The following is a 17007-nucleotide window of genomic DNA, read 5'->3' on the forward strand; positions in this document are numbered from 1 at the left end:
TGACATCGAAGCCTCGGTTCTCGCGGCCATTAACGAGTCTGCGCGTACCTGCAACTTCATCGAACGCCTCCTCCACCCTGTTCCGACTTCAACCCCACGGCAACCGATGCCTCGACAATTCGTGAGAAATCTCACGATACATCAGTTCGTTGCTCACCAAAGAAATCTTGGAAGATGAAAGAAGACACGGACGGATTACTGGAACGATGCTGGATATCAATGTTCGATATTATTCTTGATCATTCGTTAATCGACGGTAGCATAGTAAGGAACGAAGTTTGTATCATAAAATAGTAAAATGTATCGTGTTACATCGTCATTAATTGAAAGAATCAATAATTGGAAAACCGAAGAACGGATACACGTATTGAGCTTCGCGAACAGGTAAGATAATTAAATGTGCAATGTTTTCCTTCGGCTACGTCTGGTTGCACCGATAATTACCGAGGCTCCCCAGTTTTCGCGAAGCCACTAGTATGCCCCTTTGTGCCGCGCGAGTCTGATTCCCGGGCGAATCAATTTTTTTAATTTATCCTCGCGCCCAAACGGACACACGATCCATTCTCCGATAACCGGTTTCGAATCCTCTACGAAAATTTCAATCGATACCACCGAATCCCTTTTCCCAAAAACCACCTTCCTATTTTTTAACAATTCCCACCGACGCAGATACGAACATCACTAAATATCCCAACTTCTACTCACTACCTATTTTTCTTATAATTGTACATGCAATCTCAGACCAGTCAGTAGAAATTAGGAAATGATTTCGAACGAATTGACGATTAGAAGATGATTTGCCAGACCTCTTAAAAAATGGTTCGGATATCTCGGACCAAAATAGGAGTCTGTTGGATGGAAACGGAGAATCGTAGTGCCGTTCGATGGGGCGTCTAACGCTTTTTGACAGATCCCGAGGCAAGGCAGCCGCCATCGTGGTAACCACAAAGTTTCAATAAGGAGGCACCGATAAAACCACTCTGCTCGGTCGTTCGGTACATAGAATGGTCGGCCGCGTTAAACCGGCATATAAGACCGGGAACAGGGGAACGAGCGTGAACGCGAACGCGCGAATAAGGTGTACGTCAACGTGACTAAAGAGGCCTCGTTACCATAATCGTCGATGCCAGAGAGAAGGTGCACCGCCGGTGTATTCTTAAATCTGGCAAGCCAACACCTAAACACGGTCATCATCGCTTTGCGGTATAATAAGATCACACCGTGGCCGGGGCCCCGCTCGTGACCCTCGTGCCTGCGATATACTTACGCCACCATGTTCCCTCCCGCCCTCCCCCTGTTGAACACCTCGTGCCCCCCCGAAGGCACGAAAAAAACGACGAACCGAGAAATTATCGGCGGTTTAAAGATGATTTTCTGCGCGGTCGACGCCTTGCCGCCTGCCCCCTATACACATGTACTTTGTTCCCCACGTTATTAACCCTATCTCCCGACGAATCACTGTAATACGCCCGTAATGTGTGACAATTCCGGTGATTTGTATCTGCGCACGCGGAAGTTAACCCATCTTCGCGTCCCGACAAAAATCCTCAGGTTCGTCGCACTACCGTAAACCATCTCTATTCCAAATGAGACGACGATTGTTCCGGAGACACGTTCAAGGGAGAGCCGAACGACTGTTTCCTTCGTGAAATGAAATGAAATTTCCACGGTTAATCGGGAGTTCGTTAGGGAAAAACGGAATTTGCATTCGCATAATTTGGTTGTCACGAAGTTTTACGAGCCGATCACCCGTTGTACCTGGTGGGCATTCGATACCCACGGCACGTCCCTCGTCCGGCAGACGAGGACGGGGAAAGAAATTATCGGCGATTTAAAGCTGATTCCCTGATCGGTCGACGCCTCCCCGTCCGACGTACACCGGGCCCGGGTATTCCGTGGCTTGGTTATTACGGTTATCACTTTCCAATCACTGTAATACGCTCTTAATGCGTGACGATTCAGATGATTTGTGTGCCTCGCCGGGGAGAACGAGGGGGATTCATAAAATGCGAAAACGCGAGGCGTGCGTGATCGCTGTCGTGGATGAGCTAACGGAACCCGAGTAACAATGGGATGATTCTCTGTCTGCACAATTTTTAATCAGATCCCTCTGTTCCATCGTCTGCGTCTTAAAACGACGATTCAAGAGACTAACAATAGGTATCGATTACTCAGAGAACACCGGTGCGCCAATAAAAAAGTACTTTAATTAGCGCGGACGTTTCAACGAATCTCCCTCGCACTTAAAACCCCATGAAACTCCGTCATCTCGGACTCGCGAAACCCTCGCGAAGAGCCGTCGGAGGCGAACATTTTTCAGTTCGAGTAATATTCGCTACGACACGGAGCTTTCATACGAGCGAATCGCTTGAAAAGCCGCAACAGGGGAGAATTGAATGGCCATCGCGGCAGAGAGGAAAGAAAGCGACGCGACGAAGAGAAAATAAGGAGGCGCGGAGCGAGAGAGGGAAAGGGTCGAAGGTGGAAAGAGGAGGACGACACCAGGACGACGACGACGACGACGAAGAAGATCGAGCAACAAGATCTCACGAGGTATCTCGATAAATCCCTTTCGCTGGACAAATAACGACAAGGCTCATTACTATAAACACGTCTCGCGTGGTCTCTGCGTGTGGCACGTCGGGTTCTCCGTTCCCCGACTATTTATTTTTATATCTGCCTGGCTTTTTTTCGTTATTATATTATCCGAACCGTTCGTTCCTAATCGTGCTCCTCGAGGGCCCACGACGTGCGTGCGTCGCGTGAAACGCGATAAACAATGTAAACGAGATCGGCGTGGCTCGACACCGACAGGGAAGCATATTTTTATTATCACCGCTCCTCGTTGGATTTCATTCGACGCGCCACCATCAGCGAAATCCGTTCAGATTCACGGCTAGTAGAACAAGCTGCGACCACTTCAACGCTTTAAACTTATACGCTACGTACGTGCTCATCGCTCCAATTTCACGAGCAACTGGATTAGACAGAGGATACCGACGGGTCATTTTTAAAACACGCTTTTCTACATGTAGAATCGTAACGACTGGATCTTTCGATCAGTTTTATCGCACACGCGATCGAATTATCGTAGGTGTGAATTAAATGCAATGACACCTTGAAAATCCTGTTTCGACTCGACTTCGTTTTAACCGATTCGAGGAGACGATTCGAGTTTGCGTTACGTTTGATGAGATCGTTATCATGATTATGCTCTACTTATTGGATGACGAACTCGCTTAACGCCTCGAACCAATCCTGACGAGAATTCTCGTCGCGATCATTTCAACGTTTTCGGATTCTCGTATGAAACCGAAGGGATGATTCGACGTGCAAATGATGAAAAAAATGCATTCTCCTAATTGGTACCGTCGCACATGTTCCCCGATAAATAAAAATTTAACGAGACACAAAAAATATGAAAAATAAAAAAAGAAACGAGGCGTGAGAGAGTGACGTTATCGGTTCTCGGTTTCGAGCCTCGAATTTTGAGACCCATGATACAACACTTGAGACGATCGGTTCTCCGCGTGAAAGATTAAAGTCGCGGCGTGTCGGGAAGCGTGTTAACAGGCGGAAGATGTGCGAACGTAACGCGAAGTCGCGGTTCCACGGGACGATCGGTAAGGAGGCTGTAATACGAAATAATAGGTATCCACCCACTCGATGAAAATTACACGAGACGCGGCCCCTCGAACCCGAACGATTCCCTTGCACCTTCGCGAGGATGGATTCCGAGAGGATAAAACGAAATAGGTGGAAGAGGCCCATGTAGGCTGCCCCGGGGGCCGCCGTTTCGAGGATAATTGTTTACGAGGTCCGAGCGCCGTAATTAAAACTGATACAGATTCGAGATATCGATGAGATGACGCGGGGCTTGCCACAGGTGGTGGCTTCTCGCATCTGTTGTCTCGAACATTGAATATTAATTAATTGACAAATAAATCTTTTGTTACAAAATTGTATAGGACGGTAGTCGAGTAAATATGATAAATAAACAAAGAATAAATTGTATAAACGGGTATTATCGGTAATGAAAGATCGAAGGGATTTGCATTGACTTTATGAAAACGCGTTGTACGGAAACCGGTTGCTTTCCTCCTCGGATTAAAGTATCCGTGATAAATCATTTGAGAACAAGGTCGTCGCTTCTAGCATATTAATGTACCCACCAGGGAGAACGAGTAATTGATGAACAGCATACAAAAACGAGCTACAAATCTGTAAACTTGTGCAGGACCGATAGATAACGTGTCCTCAACACCCGAACGTAATCACGGTGATCAATGAAATTAGATAACAAAACAGCTGAGACTTAAATTGCCAACACCATTTAAGAATTATCGTGCCTGGAATTTCCAGAAGAAGCAGTTCGTAAACAATAAACGAGCAATAGGAGAATTCGTGATTTTTGTGTAAAGTAAAATATTTATGAATGGAATGTCATAGTATTCGCTTGGAATATTTTCTACGTTTTTGCATATTGAATGCACCGTTCAAAATTCAATACACTTATCATCTGCTGTTCGAACGATTACGAGATTGTGTAACTTGCTTCGAGATTTAGTAAAAGTATTTTCCCTCTATCAGTAGTAAATTTATTTACGACTCGATTATCACGAGCGAATGAGAAAAAAACCGGCGGGGTGAATCGATTTCAGTGCACTGATGGTGCTTAGAAGGCGAAAAAACGCTGGTTCGTCCGACGAAACACAGCGTAGAACGCGAGCGGCGTGGAAGACTGTAGTTAGCGACTATTAATATCATCGATCGGGATCGATAGTTGCCTGCGAGGCGTCATAATGATACGGTGGACCCAACGAGGCCCCATCCAGGTACCCCACGATACTCGCCACGTATACCCGGCCGCAACTGGCGCCGCGAGATCGTGCTCGTCCGAATACACCACCGATAACTTATTCGAAATGATCGCCTAATTATCGTGCGACTAATTGCGCCGACTAATTTGAAATAATGATCATGCCATCAGTAATGTCGTCCCTTGACACTTATCCCCGATGCGTAAAAATAGCTCAAGTACTCACGGTTCGCTATTACAGAGCTGAAGGGTTCGATTTAACAAAAACCTTCATTATAATAGCTCTTTTGATAGTGGCAACTTTTTTCATCAGATCCAATATAATAGCGATGATTATAATTCATTATAATAATATTCTCTGGATTCATTGTGAAATAAAAATTTGCTGACAGAATTAGAATGATTTTTATACGGGGAAACAGAAACAATTGTCCAACGGCATTTTTGTACATGAAAGTGTAAGAGTACGCAAATATAAAATAATATAATGCGGGATGGACGTGAATAATTTCCGTAAAAATTTTTATAACAAATATTGCAGCACGACTCGGTGCGCAGGAAACCGATAAAAATAAAGGCATGTTATAATCAGAGTAATAAGAGATACACGATGTGTCATCGTAAGGCGTGTTTGCGGTATATCGCAGTTGAGATAAAAAACGCAGTAGAAAAGTTGTCGTGCAGACAGAAAAAGGATGTGGACTTACCTAAGCGGCTGGTAAAAATTGCGCGCAATCATACAGGCAGTTGTCGTCTGGAAATACATAGCCAGCAGAATTCTTGAATGACACACGATCGATGGACAGTACAATAATGTGCAAACACTAAGCGAAACATTGTACGTTGCCATTAATATTTATGTAATCGGTATTTTGTTGAACCGCGAAAGTCACGCTGTATAATTTTGTCCCGCGCACTTGCAGAAACATTACAATTCAATTGTTACTTCAAAAACATGGAACATCGTACGATTTTAGCTTCGCAATATGTAATGTATCGTAAATACCATTGTACCAAACGAAACTATGAATACTTATGATGAATGATGATTATCCGGAAAGAAATTAACAATTAATAAGATTATGAAATAAAAATGATATCTAGGGAACTGTGAGACCACTTCACACTGATGCTCAAGCGTGACTTCCGTTTTCGGCCATGTTGGACGATTTAGTTGCTAAAACTGCCACACAAGTTAGCCGGAGCGCCTTAAGTCAATTTTCATCGCGCAAACTCCGGAAAAATAATAAACAAAAGGAGCGATGGATCTTTTCCACCGAAGCTGTACGATAATGTGTCGCATCGTGTCTCTGCTTGTTTGAGTGGTTATACGCGTGAAACATCATCGCGGGGTGAGTTTACGTAACAGAAAACCTATACATTGCCTATGTAACGCGTCGCATTACTGAGTACCTGTTCCGTTTGTGTTTATTGAAAGATTCGGTATGTAAACTTTCAGATTTTTAAGGTTATATTGACAATCTATGATGGTCGAGTAACGATAGGGCATCAAATGCTTCGAGGGGTATCGCGAAGATTTTTCGATTTCTGTATTCAACCGCTCCTGTTGAATTGATACGCGGGGCATGCGATTCAGAGACTTTTCCCCTCGTTCTCTCACGGCTTGGGAAATTCGTGAAACGTTTGTTTGCCATACAATTTGACGCGTTTACTCCGCCACATTTGTTACAACGAATTTCCAACCGCCCCTTCTACTACTCCTATTTACAGTCGCATCGTAACTGACACAGTTACGAATATTCAAAACCTCTAATATCTCCCTTTCTTCTCGTTCATTTTAACAGCAATCCACCGAAGGTTTTTCTTTTTTTATTAAATAATTAGAGTGGAAGTGTTAATAATAAATAGTATTTACGAACTCGTAATAGTATTTGTTTATCAGATTTCAAGTATCTCCGTTTACGTGTATATTTAAACACGAAATTTTGAGAAACGTACACGAAACCCCATAGCGTTTATTTACTCGAAATAAATTAATTTTCAGTTAAAAATGACAGAAAGTGGCACGACTAGAATGAAGCGCAACGGCGCTCGTCTTTTTAAAAACCCTCCTCAGCCTCATATGTGCATCCAAGACTTTATACAGGTACATTCATTAATATAGATTGTATTTCTTCATTACAAGTCATCTTATCTTGATATAATACGAATTACAACGTAAGGAAAACTGTTTTTGCTACGTCAGGGTACCGCCGTTCCATGCTACGTAAACGTTTTATCTTGGGAAAAGATTGCCAAGCCGTTGTTACCAACTCTGCCTGTACAGTTTTACGGAGGAATGAGAGTCAGACCGCCACGTACGAAAGCAGAGGCTGTGGTATTCGCTGTGATGGCTAATCCCGAAGTTCTTCGGGTGAACGGGAAAAACGCTCGAGATCCAAAGGTGCGTATAGTACAACATTCTTATATTTGAACCCATATAACAGAAGCAATATCTCGCACGACCGTATTTTTGTTACAGAAACAAGCCGGCTTAATAGAACTTTTACTAGACTTCGTGGAAAGGATGAACGCAGGCATAGTGTTCACGCGGCAGTACACGATACTGAAAGACAGAGACATTACCGGGGAATTGAAAGACGTATGGAACGCGGTACAAGCGAGGCGAGACATGGAGCAGTCTGCACCGCAACAGGAGACTTGGATCGACGCGCAGCCACCTGTTCCGCAGTATCCTCAATACCAAGAGCATCAGCAACAGGACTACACCTCGCAACCGCCACAGTATCATTCGAGCGTAGCGTACGGTAGAATGAGCAACGAGGGTATGCACTATGAAGGATACCATCAACCTCAAAATCCGATGATCACGCAGAACGATCAGATGTACCAGTCGGGACAGTCGGTACCGCAGCAGTACCAAGGAAACGTTTCTCGGATGGCACCGATCGGTTCCAGAGTTTGTAGGGACAATATGGCACAGGATATCATGCAACAAAACTGCCCTGCGTATCCAGCGCCCCAATACCAGTTCCAACAGTTACCTAGGCAGATGGTGCCGCAGTATGTAAACTCGAACGTTCATCCTAACGCTGCCCTTAATTACGGACCAGCCGCGAACACGAACGTGAATCCGGGTATGAACACCAATTTGGCGCCACCGTTTCAACCTTATATAACTTATCAACAACGGATGGACAACGCGATGCACATCGATATGCGTAGAATGCAACCACAGCAACAACAAATACATTTAAATCATGTGCAACCGGTCCCTCAGTATGAACTGGTGTCGTCTTACGGTGTTGAATTGAATCAGAAGCCGATGAACGTCCTACGGTTAGGCAGACCGCACATGGGCGTCGCGCAGAAGAACAACGCGAGCAAAAGACAAGTGAATTCGCCCACCCATTCGAAACAGTCTTCCTTACAGTGTATAAACTGCCAGAACAAGATTGCATCCGATAATGGCACGAAACCAAAGAGTCCTGTTAAAGTCTTGCAGCGGGAGGTACCGTCGAACGATCGGCAGGACGCGAACAATCACATATCCGCTGAGACCAATAAAGTCACTACCGAGAAAAGTTCACCCGAAGAAACGAAATGCGTGCAGGTTACGGATTTGGACGAAGAAGTTAAGAAAAGTAACGATTCCGATGGTGAAATCTCTGACGGATCTAGGACATCAAATGATATTGTTCATAGTTTAGAATCTACGTCGAACGCGGGACGAGAAGCGGCGAATTCTGAAGAGACGCCGCCTGCGCCAGAAGAGAAGCAGCAGGATGTAAAAAACTCGGAAGTACCTAATGGACAGAACTCGTCCGATCAGAAACATCCAAAGTCAAAGGGTGTCGTAGTGAAAGGAAACAAGCAGAAGGAGAACACAGAGAACAACAGAACGATTCGTATTAGATTCGTTAACGACCAGAAGAATGAGAGTCCGAAACGTTCTCAGACGACGGTCAATAGCATCATCAAGAGCGTGTTCAAAATTCATCCGGGCGTATCTGGCGAAGAGACGTCGGGCAAGAGAAAAACGAACGGACAGGCTAAGAATAATGCTAAGATTAACGGCGAGAACGAAGATACACAGCAGGGGTACACGATATTAAAGAAAACGGAATCGACCGCGCAGGAAGAGGTCGCGACCGAATTAGCTCAATTATCAATTCAAGACTGCAAAGACGTGGCCGAAGTTAGTCCCGTACTCTCGTGATATCCTAGTTTGTAGTTGGTACCAAGTGCTGGCGCTCAGCTAACGACCGACGAATTCATTGTAAATAGATAGGACATTAACTGATAAAAAATAAAAAGAATCAGAATTGAGAAACGAACGCCGAAGAGAGGGACACGAAACCACGATGCACACCACTACCGTAATCGTACCAAAATATCAGAATGCGCTTTCTGCTGACCACCGTTTATTTTTCGACGAATCCATTCGTCTTCCTTCGCATAATTTTTTGACAACACGGATCACAGTAAGAAGTTTTTTCAAACGTGAAACCGGATGTTTTAAAATATACCTAAGTACATTCTGCGGACATGCGCAGCCTTAACGATTTAAGAAGCTTTTAAAGATGGATCTCGACAGGATCGACGCACTGAAAAGTGAATCTTTCAGTAAAGTGATACGCATTAAATAATAAACAATAAAGTTAACACGTGTTCGTACAAGTTCGAAGTGTCGACAAGAAGCCCATGCGTATGCATACACGTTCGTGAAGAACGTGATTCAATTACCAGTAAATGCCTATCGATAATCTACGAGTGAGAACAAACTGATATTAAACTGCATAAAATAGTGATACGCTACGTCAACGAAACTACAGAGGCGTTATCGACGTTCCCCGCGCTGGTGCTGCACGAAAATCAATTGCGAGCTTTCGATTTTGGATTTGACTAGGCGCACGTCTGGAATACAAGTACAGTTTCGAGTTTCAATTAGAGGAGGAAGACCGATAGTAACAACGCCTGGTATCTCAGTAACGCATATGTAATTCAAACGGGAAGTGAGTCGAGAACTGGTCGTCGTGTACTTATCTACAACGGAATTAGACGAATTTTAGTGTCGGTGTGGATGCAAAAAAATCCGTACACAATAACAATAATATCATGGATTCTAGTGAGTAATTAGATTTTCGAGAGTAGCTGAACAGATACGCGCGTTCTCGTCTACGCGATAGTGCTTCCTTACGAGGACCTTTCGCCTCCTTTATTTTTCATACTCGTACCGTAAGATCTCACACGCGTAGGATGAGATTAATTAATTTTGCATTCTAAGATTAGGAGAAGTAACGAAGCGTCGATTCAGTACGTTCATTGATTGTCTCTAACGTATGCCATAGTTTGATAGTCGAATGAAGAAACACAGGGCTGCCAAACCTCCATTACGGGGGCGATTATTATAAAAAGACGATTTATTGATTGACCAGAACTTCTTTCTCGTTGATTCGACGCACGCTTTTAACTTGCCACGGGGCGAGTATCGTAGAAGTGTAGGAACGGTCAATGGTCTGGTGTGATTGAGAGATCGGACGGTCAATTAATAAACTCAGCTTCCAAGGCGTGCACGAATATCATCGACACATTACTTTTTAATAGCCACGAGGCCTCTGTAAATTCGACGTGCCGTTTTGCATTTTAAACATACAAAGCATCGCTGCCACGCGGAACGACGTCGTCTCGCTATCCATTTATTTAACGTTTGTCCGTCAAATCGGTAAATTGCGAATTACTCGCTTCGATATTTTAAAGTACCCCATACTAATGTACCTCGTGATTCGTTTTTTTTTTTAAATGAAACCAAAAGGAAACGAAGTGCAAGCAACGTCAGCGTGAATCTCGGTACCCGCTTTGTCGTCCTCTCAATTTATTTTCCTTTTATACGTTTCCAGGCAGACTGCCTGTATCTTTTTTTTATTTTGTTTAATATATTCGAGGTGCTTCGTTTAGTAAGGCTAAGATCTCAGCTCGTGAACATTATTAAATTTAATCATAGAGCAGGTGGGAAAGGACCAATCCGCAAAACCAGGGTGCAATTTAACGATTTCCAGATGTCTGGAAATAATTCCTAATACGAGCTGGTTCTCGAGTGGAAAAATGTGCTCGGTCATTTTTGTTTATCTTTCTTTTTTTTCTTTTCGCTTTTCCTCGATCTTCCATCGTGTTCCGCGAACGGAACTTCCGACAGGGAAAAAATTATCGCGTGCTAACAAGCAAGTAGGACGTTTTCACGTTGTGCGTGCGCTAGACAATTATATATTATACATATATAAAAAAAAATCCACGCATATGCATGTACACCGATATATACACGAGAGGCTTTTTCCTTGTTTTATATAATGTAAACGTTGCGTGCTGAAAGCAAGGCGCTACGCGTTTCAAATTATCTATTTTATTATTTTTCAAAAGGATAAAGAGAAAGAAATTTAAATTTTATATGAATCAGCGCCGCGGCGCGTATTACTTTTTTTTTTTTAAACAAAAACGAGCGATTTGTCGTAATTATTTTAGCAGTAAGTCTTAAATTGATCATTCCCCAATCGTTCCCTTATTTTTTATTTCGTTCGATCAATTTCAGGAACAGCAGATGATTTCATATACGTAATACAGAGGAGCGGATCTTAACGTGATTAAAAATCGTTTTGCGACGGTCTGTTTAGTTAATTTCTTCTTCTTCAATGCTTAAACTGGGAGACCGTCGGAGATGTTAAATTTATCTTATTTATTTTATCATGTTAATCATTTACAACTGCCTCTCGCTTTCCATTCTTTTCTTTTAATTCGATCGCAGTTCTGTGCGGTTTGGCCCCTTCCTTTTTTGCCACACATCCCCAAAGTCCCTCCTCTCATTATTGTTAATAATATGTATTCAGTATTCGTGTTATTTTTTAGATTATATTATTATTATTATTATTATCAGGTATATTTTGGTTTATTATATCATTATTACCATGAACAATGTAATCTATTATTATTCTACAATACATGGTTTTTCCAAAGCTCGACTGTCGTTGTTCGTTTACCCTGTTTTGAAACCTCTGAATCTCTTAAATTTATGGCTGTACTTCCAGACTGTAGAGATTCTTACATTTTATACACGTTCGAATTAAAAATAAGTGTCGTTATCACCGTCTCGTTGCACGTTCAACTTTCTTCGTGCCCTCATCAACTTTCCAGTGTTTAACATTGAACTTACAATCCGCGTGCATTGTTTGTGCTCATTCTTTATCTCTCGTTCAAGTGCAGTTAGAGACGACAAGACGCATCGTAAATCATCTTTCATTCGCGAAGTGTACATGTTTATGTATGTACTAAGTATCAATAGTTTTTCTTACTGTATTTAATATGACGCATATTCGTGGTATATGAGTATTACTCACGAGCCGATCACATATCGAAACGCTAATTTATTGATGAACTATTATTAAAATAAAGAAAGCAATGTATTTATACTTGTTCGTATTTTGAGACACATATAAAGCAACTCGAATAAGGATGTCGAAAATATAGTAGACACTTTCACTGCCATTACTATAGGACACGAACAGAAAAGTAAAAGTGAATTACTTTCCACATTGTCTAGACCTCGGTCGAATTAAAATCACAAGTCCGATTCAATGAGATAGCAATTTACAATGCGAGCATTTAAATTCGAATACTTGAACCTCTGTACCTGAACTTGTGCTGGATTATCCAAGTTTTCGAGTCGAACCGCACGAATCTGATCGGTAGAATTTCAAAATTCCTTTCCATTCGATCCGAAGATGTTCGACACACGCATTCACGTGCGGCTGGTGCACAGCGAGGGGAAGGAAGGAACGAGCGAAAGGTAGGAGGACTCACCTTTCTCCTAACATGTTCGATAGAAACTTGTTCCTTTCATTCCTTTGCAATGCATGCAGCCAGCGCGATCGTCCGATGAAGACGTGACTATTTACAAAAGACATGTAACGCGTGACGATAAATTGGTCCATTTTATCGCTCGCGATCCGAGGTCGGCGAGTTCTCGCCAAGTCAGGCTGCAACGTGACATTTGCTGTTGAACGCGGACAGTTTATAGTGCAGTGCACTGTGTGATAGATGCGTTTCGAGTGAGAGAGCTCAGTACCGTTATTTCCCTCGACGAAAATGAGGAGAACGATCGCGGAGGATGCCGAGAACAGAGGAAAACAAACGGATTTGGCAGGTCAGTGTCTTTTTCGAGAAGTGCAGTGCACCCATTACACGGCCTCTTTCCTCTGTAGGCCAGACTCAGTTTCCGTGCCAAACTTCACATTTATTATTGGAGGAATCATTTTAGGAAGACTCGAACGAAAGTAGGAAACTGTTTCAGCTTCGCGTTCGATGCGAAAAATATTATTAGACCGTGGATTTTATGCGTTTCTAAGAAAAATGAATATCTAGAGAAAAGTGAATATTGTAATTCTTCAACTAATAAATGAAACTCTTTAATTAATGGCATAAAAGTTTCTATATAAAAATTCGCAGTCTAATTATTATCAGTTCGTCATTTTATCGCTGCAAGAAACGCGTTATTTCGAACGAACGACGATTCCACATTCCGAACAAAGAAGTGAAAAGTCGTCAGGCGTGGGTGCCTCTCCCAATCCCGTGAAGGACACGATCGCACGCGTATATATTATAAAAGAAGATTGCATAAGTGTTTATTGTTTCGACGCTTCAGATATCTGAAATTGTATGTTAACAATAAAATCGAAGAATCGCAGTAAATCTCGTAGAGTGAAAAATTCAATTCATACAGTTAGCATAAGTGGCTGTTATCCTTGAGCATCGTTTAGCACCTCGCACATTTCTCGACGGATCGAGTTGCACAGGTTCTAAGCATGCAGCACTTAATGAAAGTGCGAATAGAAACCTACGGCCTCGACTTACTTTTCACAGTTGCGTGCCTTCGGTGCATCGCATGTGCTTCACAAAAACTGATAAATTTATTCGATCGATACTACATACGTCAAATCGAGAAATATAATCCGAAGAGACGTAGAGAAAGTAATCCTTTTGCGCAACTATCTCGTGGCATAATCACTATGATCTAACTTTCTACAACGCGTGTAGAAAATAAATGAAATTATTATTTAGAATATTTGTATGGACGGCGCATGAGTCGCAATGGATGTGATTAAATTATATGACAAATAAAAAAAGAATGCCACCCACGAACTGAACAGTAAATTACTATCAATGAGATTTTCAAGCTAGATCAAATAACGTAGTGCTAATTATGATGCGTTCGAAGTTTCGCAATCTCTTATAATAGCTTCTTTGTTAAGAATTGTCATGCGGAAGTAGGTTTCAATCTATTGAATCATTCTGAACATTTGTTTCTAAACATTTAATATTCATGCGTTGTATGTATTCATGTATTTATTAGATTCAGTAATTTATTTAATTATACCAGTTTTATAATTGTTTTAATACAATTGTTAGTTAATTCGAAGTGAGCGTTCTACGAATCGAAGAGACCGTTTCCGGATGATGTAACATTTTTTGATTAATTTGGTAACAGAGTTAACACGTGCAAGCACATTGTATTCGATTACGTCTCATTATTATCTTTTTATTCCCGTCGCGTCCAGTGCACAGATGTACCCACTTTCGATGGCTCTGAATACCAAATGAATTCCGGCGTATCGAATCATAAGATCACCCACACGAGCGTGCGTGCCACGTGCGTGAGCTTGTTTTACAAAATCGAGGGATCGTGACAACTTCTGTAAAACGATAGCTAGCTCGCATGCTTAAAAATTTAGGCGAAGACCATAAGTCTAGCCACGAATAATAAATCACTACATTCGTCCGCCGTCTCACGATTCGTTGAATTAAAGAATTTATCAAGAGAAGATTTATTCGGACAGTGAAATATTTGATTTTCCACCTCAGATGTCGTCGAGTCGAAATTTCGAACGCTGCTCAAAGACGGAGCGAACGCTACCATGGATTTCGAGTGGCTGCGACCCGAATTGCCATCGTTTTACGACGAGGAAAAATTTCATCTTGGCCAGCAGATGTTTTATAACAACACTTTCACCATGATGATTGCCAAACTCAGTGGATTGTTGTCCCTGTTTGCTGTACCATCGATGAAGGACGTCTTAGTGTTCACCAGACAAAGTGGCACGCCCTGTGCCGCGTTTCACAGATACGTGTCGACTATCTTACACACTTGGGTCTGGTATGGAAAAGATACTGGATTGAAGAACGGGTTAGTAAATGTGGAAAAACGAATTAAATACGAGCTCCTCTTTTAGATTTATTCACCATAAATATCTACGTCTCCTATTTCTCTTTCGGTCACTTATTCATTCGTTGTCAACGTGAAACAGTTTAAAAATATCGTGTCTCCTTTAGATATAAGAGCTTATTCTAGTCGCCTATCGCTATTAATAGTTGAACACCTGTTGGTCGTCGTTTATCGACTGATTCAAGCCAGGTTTTACACGCAGATTCGAAATTGTCCTAGCAGCGACGAAAATAAACCGTCGAGGAGGGTCGATGGAGTCGCGTCACCTCGTTCATTGGCATTCAACAAATCGTCGGCCGCGTGCACTGCCGGTATTTTAATCGATTTATCTCGCCGAATATACACAGCGGTAGACGAATAATCTTGCGTCTGAGAAAATCCGAAATGCCACGGCCGACACGTGTGCCGCGAACGTTCTATCAACTTCGACTAATCTGCATTCTCATGACAGACCCACTGAGACAAGAATTTTACCCAATTATTTCTTCCGTGAAACTTGTTTGAAATTAATTAGAGATCGATGGAGAATGTTGAATGCAGATGTAAATTAGAGATGAATATAAAAAGTGAAATGCTAATTTTAAATCCATTCGCTTCGATGTTTTCCAAAAGATTTCTGGAGTCGCTGAAAATCGTGCGGAAAAAGCACTGCGTAGCGTTTCGCAGAAGTTGGGAAGCTGGACTGAGCAGAGTCACGCAACTGGATATGGCATTGGCTCAATTTGGATTCATAGGTTTCACCATCCTGGGCGGCGACTACCTCGGGGTGAACAACAGTTCCGAGGAACTCGAGGGACTGATTCATCTCTGGCGAGTCGTCGGCAGCATGCTGGGGATGGAAGACAAGTTCGTACTCCAAATGAATTTCCTCTCCCATTTCGTTTTATCGTTATCATAAAACTCATTTATATTCAATAGAACTTATTGAACGAATACGTTTTTCTCGAGCAGATAAAAATTTCACAATACTTTGACAGAATCAATTATTCTCTATGGACGCGTATTTCAGATACAACATTTGTAGCGGAAGCGTCGAAGTGACGAGAGGTCTGTGCAGACGGATTCTGGACGAGGTCTTCCTGCCTTTGCTCGCGAATTCCGATGAAGATTTCAACGAGATGAGTCGCACTGTAATAGAATCACTCTGGCCCGTGAATCCTTTCTTGGATCCGAACGCGTTCGTCGAATTCACTTTAATCTTCGCCTCGTCAATCGCCACGAACAACAATCACTCCTTAAAAATAGGTAAGCCATAAAAGTGGAATAATAAAAATAAAATTTGCGAGGGAGAAACGTTGTTTTCAGATCCGTCGAGGATGTCGTGGCACGCTCGATTATTATTGAACGTTCAGCTGATGACCCACAAATACTTGCTACGGCCGAAGCGTTGGTGGTCCAAGTTCTTCAGAGCGTATTTCAATGGACAAATGCGATTAGCAATTTATTTAACGGAGAACTTCCCGTACTTAGCGTTCTGGTGTTACGGCGTGAAGAAGTCTTACGTTAACATATTCAAGTATCGCATCAACTTTTGAGTTAAAAATAGTCGCGCGTAATCAAAAGAGAGAGCCGCAGTATTTCGTCGAAAGGGTAACGGTGTAGGTAGTTTCACGCTCAATGATTCGACAATCAGTGAAGTATTCCCCATTGCTTTAAACGATTAACTGGATGCTAGGTTTTTATTTGTAAGATATCGAAGCTCAATTTAGATAATAAGAATTAACGTGCTTAATCTAATTCCTTAGTACCTGCGGAGATAAGAGATTTTTAATGTATTTTATACTTGTCGAATTGTAAATACAAACGTAACACATGATAACAGCGAAAGCACTGTGTACGTATGGTATGTATGTATATTTGCCCGTCAATAAACGAATCGACTCGAAATTGGCGTCGGATCAAAGACAATGACCCATCGATGACCATCTTCGCTCTCCACACGGCAAACCTCAAAAAA

General features: G+C 42.3%; 2 protein-coding genes across 4 annotated transcripts; both read left to right on the plus strand.

Annotated features, from left to right (window-relative positions):
• The first annotated feature begins 5983 nt into the window (after positions 1–5983).
• On the plus strand, positions 5984–11791 carry LOC108626778 (uncharacterized). Of its 2 annotated transcripts, none has more exons than XM_018027645.2 (4): positions 5984–6171; positions 6825–6926; positions 7026–7223; positions 7302–11791. In XM_018027645.2, exons 2-4 carry the CDS (start codon positions 6831–6833, stop codon positions 8997–8999), a joined length of 1992 nt encoding a protein of 663 aa, XP_017883134.1. In that variant the 5' UTR covers positions 5984–6171; positions 6825–6830; the 3' UTR covers positions 9000–11791. The 2 variants fall into 2 exon arrangements, with proteins under 2 accessions (XP_017883134.1, XP_026670853.1); XM_026815052.1 differs by lacking the exon at positions 5984–6171 and adding an exon at positions 6190–6262.
• On the plus strand, positions 9068–16937 carry LOC108626780 (uncharacterized). Of its 2 annotated transcripts, none has more exons than XM_018027649.2 (5): positions 9068–9908; positions 14690–15011; positions 15663–15896; positions 16060–16295; positions 16356–16937. In XM_018027649.2, exons 1-5 carry the CDS (start codon positions 9899–9901, stop codon positions 16583–16585), a joined length of 1032 nt encoding a protein of 343 aa, XP_017883138.1. In that variant the 5' UTR covers positions 9068–9898; the 3' UTR covers positions 16586–16937. The 2 variants fall into 2 exon arrangements, with proteins under 2 accessions (XP_017883138.1, XP_026670854.1); XM_026815053.1 differs by lacking the exon at positions 9068–9908 and adding an exon at positions 11894–12974.
• The last annotated feature ends 70 nt before the right edge of the window (positions 16938–17007 follow it).

The sequence above is a fragment of the Ceratina calcarata genome, unplaced genomic scaffold (assembly GCF_001652005.2).
Source record: "Ceratina calcarata isolate Rehan_Ccalc_2016 unplaced genomic scaffold, ASM165200v1 scaffold428.2, whole genome shotgun sequence".
NCBI classification, from domain to species: Eukaryota; Metazoa; Arthropoda; class Insecta; order Hymenoptera; family Apidae; genus Ceratina; species Ceratina calcarata.